This window comes from Chondrus crispus, genomic scaffold (assembly GCF_000350225.1).
Source record: "Chondrus crispus Stackhouse genomic scaffold, scaffold_294, whole genome shotgun sequence".
Lineage (NCBI taxonomy): Eukaryota > Rhodophyta > Florideophyceae > Gigartinales > Gigartinaceae > Chondrus > Chondrus crispus.
This window is the reverse complement of record NW_005179178.1, coordinates 94,756-101,610: the sequence shown is the minus strand read 5'-3', so window position 1 is coordinate 101,610 and position 6,855 is coordinate 94,756. Positions and strand designations below refer to the sequence as shown.

Genomic DNA, 6,855 nt, shown 5'->3' with positions numbered 1-6,855 from the left:
ATCGCATTTCTTCTTCGATACTTGAAGGCCAGCAAGACCCAAGCGCTCATATGTACTTCTGATAGTACATCAAGCAATCAATCACAAACTGTTCACATTTCCAACTCCCTTCAGCGACTTCCGAGGCCATCAAAATGTTCTTCTTGTGATGACGCGTCGCAAACCCCTTTGACGCATTCCGCACCTCATCGCAGTAAAATACAAATGCATGCGGCCCATCTAAGTTAAGCATCTCTTATTCTGACATGAAGTAGTTGCTCCGATCAGCGACCTTCTGCTTAATATATTTTCTTCAACTTACTTTTCTTTGCTAACAATTGACCTGGCTTCATCTCCGATGCCCGAAACTCCGCGCCCCAGCGCCCAAGTCATGCCCGCATATGCGAATATCAATAAAGCACAGATATCGACATGAACCCAGCAACAGATGCTGTACTGGGGGCAGTGTACCCATTAGTACCGCCCCGTGCGGAAGCCAAAACAACGGCGCGATTCCGAAACGACATTAGCCTGTCGCATCGTCACATCGATCTCCATTCAATCGATGATTAATATCTGCCTGTTCCGCATCGGTTCTCTGTCGTGTTTTGCAATTAGAAACGTCCGCCTTACCGACCTTTAGTGCGACAACGCGTCACACACTTGACATTATTCCGCAGCCAAACTTTCCGGTTCTCCAAACAGTTTCGGGATCTCAACTACATTCGGTTTGCTTACAGATCGGTGATTTCAAGCTTCTGCGCTGTAGCCAGGCGCCTAATCCTTTTATTCTCTGGGAGCGGAACCGTAACCCCACAACCGCGCTGCAACTACACCCTCAAAAACCCGACGCCGAACACCTTTCACGGCCTATTGGCCGTGCAAGGTGTTCAGGCGGAAAGGAACGTTGGAATAAATCTCGCTTGCATCGTTGCCTCACCCCTCACAGTCCACGTCGCTGAAACAATCGCTATGCACAGCGGCACAGGCGCTGGCAGTTGCCGACCCCCACCAAAGTCCATATTCAAATATAGGTTGACTGGCTTGCGCCAAGTTAAGTTGTTGTTTTCAAGGAAGAAGGGCGAAGCGTGAATTGAGCAAGTAAAAAAATACTGAAGACTGATTTTCTCACGTCCTTTTTACGCCAACGAATCTAAACAGAATGCAGGTGCGCCCTTGCTATTTTACCGCATGCTGCTGATGACAAAGCATGCTTTTGCTAAGCCCAATGCCCCGTTCGTGCACTAGTTCCACTTGATCTGATTGTACGGAACGGTTTTCAAAAGTCGGAAATGCGTCTTGATGCCTGAACGGAACAAGCAGTGCAAAAGTAGATTGTCGAATAGAGCTTCCCCAACGTCATGTTCGTCTACCCAAGGCCATCGGGGTGAGAAATGGAGTGGGAAATGGGGAAACAAATGAGATATTATCACAAGCCCCATGAAGGCCAAAACTACTAGGAACAACACGCGGACAACGCCTGACATGGCCACTGCCAATACAAGAACGAGTACCGGCAGTCCTACCCATATCAGAAATGAACGGGCAACATGCTCTCTCTTCATAGCTTCATACGTGAAAATGAGCTTTTCCTCTGAAATTTCTCCTTTCTGGTCGTTATCGGGGTCGACCCTGTCTCTCAGATACCACGGTGTCACACTCTTACCCCAAAGACCTGTCGCTTCAGCAACGGCTGTGACATACCCGTCGGTTGCCGTCGAAAAGCGTGATAAGTCAACTACCAACGCTCTCTTATGAGAATTGACAGGGCTAGTCAGCTCAACAGTCGAAGCCACATGCCCGCTCGGTGTCACATACAGTCGTATCTCACTTTGTCTTGTCAAAAATTCAACAATCTCTTCTCGATCTTGTATCCAGCAACTGCTTCCCACCATCCCGGTCCATTCAATCACACCGTCCCATTGCGAGCTACTCCTCCACTCCACAGATCTTTGAATGGACATATCCAAGTAGCTCTGTCCCACCAACGCCTTGCTCCGAGATACTATTGATTCCCAGAACGCAATCGTCTGAAAGCTTTCCATTCCTATCGTGAATGCTTCTTGTCGTGCCATCATCGACGGATGGGCCTTGCTGTACGCCCCCTCAGCAATCGTGCGCAGCGCCCAAGCTTTCCAGGCAGTGACACCAGCTTTTGTTCTCAAGTCTTCATTCGACTTTCGTACGCTCACTCCGTCCGTCAGAATAGCTGTCGCCGAAGCAAGAGTCGTTGACCTCACATATAGTCCCTTGCCCCCAATACAACTTACCCCATCCGCAAGCCTTTCATACACAGAGGGGCCATAGAAAAATGTTCTGTCATACTTTCGAAGCATGTAGTCGTCTACAACGAGGCCTCTGCCAGCCACTCCGAGAACTGTCTCCAACTTTCTCCAGAAATCTGTTCCATAATACACTTCCACGCCGCTGTATACACGAACAACTGGAAAAAGTGCATATGGCAGTAGTCCAAATTCCTCCCATGACGACAGGCCATACAATCGACTTTTCTCCTCTTTCTCGACACCCATCATTACAAGCCGGTCGATCCATATGCGGACGTGGCTCTTTCCTTGTGTTCTTGCCATAGCAATACAAGATCTCACGACCTGACTCCATCGGAAGTCATCCACGAAGTCTGGCTGCCTCTGCACTTTCTCTTGCATCAGTACACCTGACTCTTCATCAGGAGACCCGTCTGGTTTAAGGATCCTCATGCGTCTGTTAATGTTTTCGTCTTTTCCTTTATAAGACAACGCGACCAACAACGCATCGTCTTCCTTCTTTCCAATTAGGTCATCATTGACTCGTTGGTAAGCTCTAATCTCGTTGCGGAAGCTGTTCCAATCGCTGGGATCAGACACCTTGATGGCTCTGCTGAACCCTCTCATGAAACACCCTTGTGCGGCATTTGCTGACTCAACTCCCTTACGGGCCCTCACTTCCTGGAAGAGATAATCTGCTGAGGCTTTGATAGTGTTGAGATCGCTTATTTTCGTTAGGTCAACGGCATAGTTGGTTTTAGCAATACCCGAACGATCACAAACAGTATAGTAAAACGCAGCATTCCCTGTTTGTGCCATTTGTGCAGCGAGGTCTTCACTTGCATCAAACTTGCGCATGGCGTTGTGGAATCGTTGCTGGGGATGATAGTTGTATCGTGCAGAAACGCGACCGTACACTTTCCAAAACTGTTTCTTGGAAAAGTGCTGTACGCTGGCGACCCAATCTCGAGTGATATTGGCATAGCGAAAGTTGGAGAGTTCCCGCGGTTTGCCCATAAACAGCAGAAAATTCATCACGGCAACCAGACAGTCCATCATTCGGCTAGGCTGAGGTTCCCAGTCAAAGTTGGTCTCATCATGGTCTTTCTTGATTTCGTAATGGTCCATCTTGAAAGGAAAGACACATGCAGGTAGGAAAAAAACAAAGTGAATGAACCGCTTTTCGAAATATAACAAGTTGGATGCGGAGCCTGATTGAGTTCTGTGAGGGAAGACGAATTACAAAGGGTTTCCCGGAAGACAACTTTTAGTCTATAAGTATTGACGGGAGACCTCATGAGTTCTCCCCTGGAAGAGCCCCTAGGACGCTTTATCACAATTCACCTCTAACGAATAAAGTCCCAAAGGATGCAGTTCCAAATGGAAAGAAAAGCATGACGCAATCTGAGGAATGCTGTAAGCCCAGCATCCAGAAATGTACACAGAATTGCGGTGTCGTAATATCCCTAGTACTGTGTCACACGCGCAGCAACCTTACATTTACAGAATAATATTCTGTTTTCTGGACTGTTGTTGGTCTTTGTCTACCGGCTGACGGGGACATACGCGCCGTGACAGCGGTGACATTAACAGGTTTTGGGGAAAACCGTAATGTTACTGAAAAGGGCTTGGCGGAGTTCAGTGCAGTGCAAAAATTGCAGATGTCTGCACTACTGCCGAAAATGTCTGCACCATAGTGCGGACAATAATCAAGTCAACAATTTTACTGTAATTACAATGGCTGACAGTCGCTGTAGCAGCCGATAGACAAGCATATTGTCGCCTCGATCCCATCGTGCAGACACGCTGTGCGTCGTGCGATATGAGGCCCTCGGCAAGCCTCGGTGCTCATATCTGCACTCGGCGCGTGTCTGCACTCGAATCGAGGCGACAACCCCTACTTGCATCCCGGTGCCTCGCCTTGCTGGATGTCGTCAAGAGGCCGGCCTTCCCTCCAAGCCACACTCAACCCACAGTCCAGTCCCCGCATATCGCCTCTACGCCGCCTTCAACATGACAATGCCCCCGTCTCTCTATCACGGTGGCCTGTGCCTCCTCCTCCACACTCACGCTCTTGTCATGTAAAGGGCGGCTCAGCATGAGCCCCGCGCTGCTAAACAATCGTAACAGCCACTTCCCACACCTCCTCGTTTTTGGCTTTGGCGTTTGCACAGCACTCATATTTGAATGTCCCGGGATGCCCTGTATAATAATGCGCCCACAAATTGTGCTACCTTTTTGAGAATCCGTACGCCCACTGTCACTCCTCTCGCCCCACCACGGTGAATGCCCTTCGACTCTTGAGGCACCAGTATGTTGCATCTCCTCGTCTCCGGTTAAAGCATGCACACAGGCACACACATGACCATACCAGGCCGTGCCCCATAAAAATTACGTCATCTAAAACCAACGGTAAGCCTCTACAAGTTTGGTCATCAGAAATCTGTCAGCGAACACTGTTGTATAAAAGTCCTTACAGTCTAGATGTCCTGAGCTGTAAACTTATTCCAGAGGGCATTCACTGAAGATTTGTGCAAACTCGGCCTTGCCGGTTGTTCCATTCATCGTTGGCCGTCGTTATGTCATCAACCAGGACAAACTGCTGTAGCACGTGCCTGTTGTACATGTGTATAGGGCCGTCGGCGACCTACATACATATATATATGTATAGCCCTTAACCCTCCTACAATAAAGCCAGAACTCCTTGACCTCTTCTTTCTCTAGAGACGCGTCTCCTTTCTTCCTAACTCACAGGTCCTCGACCGTGAGGTGCCACACTCCTCCTCTGTATCCACTCCATCATTCTTTCCTGTTATCCAATGACGGTAACAGTGGTGCTCTAGTACTCAAGATGATAAAAACTTTTTCTTTTTTTAAACTCGAGACTCACAGCTACACTTATGTAGACTTACGTACTGCAGAGTGGCTACGACTCAACATATACAAACATTACAAAGGTGTGCTCACCTTCGACGATTGGCAGGCCCAAACGGACATCACCACATCTGATATCGTAAGCCTGTATGCGTCTCTGCGGGATTCCCGTTCGGGACCTGTCACAACCTGTAACGACATTTAGCCGAATGGCATGCGTCATTTCAACATTCCCAGATCCTATGTTGATATGGTTGTCCATGCGGAAATCACACACCGCTTGAAGTCGTCGAACGTTTTGTACTTGAGTGTCTGGGATAAACCCTCCTAGCAAGCACGCCTCATAAATTCTCTATTAGATTCAGCCCTGGGTATCGGGCAGGCCAGTCCATGACGACATATTCTTCCATCTCAATCCATTGTTTGGCTACAAGAATTCGGTCTAAGAGTGTGGATTTCTTACTTGCTGTTCAGTGCTGTACCATTCCCTGACTTTCATTGCTGTCCTTTCGGGTACAGGGGGCCCTACCTATTAGCAGAGCCCCGTACCCTATAAAGAACGTTGTTCCTCCGGGACGGTATGATACATGTTGAAATGGAGGTTCTGAGAGATGGGGGGGAAGGTCAGTGTGTAAGCTGACAAAAAAACTTCCAGAACTAACCGAAAAAGGCAGACACGTCCGTGATGGGGCACGTCGAATAAAGAGTGACAGCATTCAGGGCCATTCCATTCATCGTGATTGGCAATCATGCAATCACGCAATCGCGCGATCACTACATTAATTTAACGTCGTTCTGCATCGTTCCTTTCTCAAACGTGTGCTACTTGTAGCTGTAAGCACATTTCCACGGCTCTGGAAGGGCAAAGGTTTCAAAGGAGGTAATGATGGCACGGCAAAGAGAGTAGATCGGATCTACTAGATCCTGCTTTCTGGCTTTCTCACATGTGCAACCCTGGGCTGCAGAAGCAGCGCGTTGATTATCATTTCGAAATGTACGAATATTTGAATGGGGTTTAAATCTTCTAGAATTGCAAGGAGCATTACAGAAAGTTGTTGCACAAGATTAATTTTAAGTCGATTGTTTATTTCTTTAATGAGCATGACCATTTCTTAGGAAACGTAATATAAACACCCAACCACAAGGGAGCAGGCACCATTTATTGACGTGATTGCGTGATTGCGTGATTGCCAATCACGATGAATGGAATGGCCCTCAGATATGTGGGAAAGACCTGAAACGGTACACAGTAGCCAACGAAACGAGGCGGTCTCTAGCCTGGTCATCCACAGTACATCGGAAATATTGTATATTTTATGGGGTTCTTTCGGAGGTTCTCTTATTCGCAACAACGAAAATTGATGTTCGCCTTACCCCCTGGAAGAACTCCATTTCAAAGCGATTTGGCGCTCAAACCTTCCCACCCGATATTATTCGTTCACCATTCAGAAAATTTTGCTTGGTGCATTGATACATGCATATTGATACATACATACCTATAGCCATTTCTATACAGTATCTCTCGAACAATAAGCAGACGAAAAAGACGTAGAAAAATGAGCATCTACATGCCCTGAATATACAGAATGCCTCTTCTTTGTAGTCATAGCCCAGGGCATCTTATGGTGTTGTTGTGTGAACTTAATGTCTTTATCTCAGTTTTTCACTATGTTTCCGGAAGGAGTTTGTTTTGCGACGGTGTCACAGCTTCGAATAGATGGCCATACTTAACTTGAAT

The 6,855-nt window shown here is 47.5% G+C and overlaps 1 protein-coding gene across 1 annotated transcript; it reads right to left on the bottom strand.

Annotated features, from left to right (window-relative positions):
* Positions 1–1,223: 1,223 nt before the first annotated feature.
* CHC_T00005439001 (hypothetical protein) lies at positions 1,224–2,054 on the bottom strand. Its single transcript, XM_005717041.1, has one exon. The coding sequence runs from the start codon at positions 2,052–2,054 to the stop codon at positions 1,224–1,226; it is 831 nt and encodes a 276-aa protein (XP_005717098.1).
* Between the last annotated feature and the right edge of the window lie 4,801 nt (positions 2,055–6,855).

Bases quoted from the DNA above. Each gene is read 5' to 3' on its own strand.
- CHC_T00005439001 (XM_005717041.1), bottom strand. From the start codon at position 2,054: ATGGCACGACAAGAAGCATTCACGATAGGAATGGAAAGCTTTCAGACG.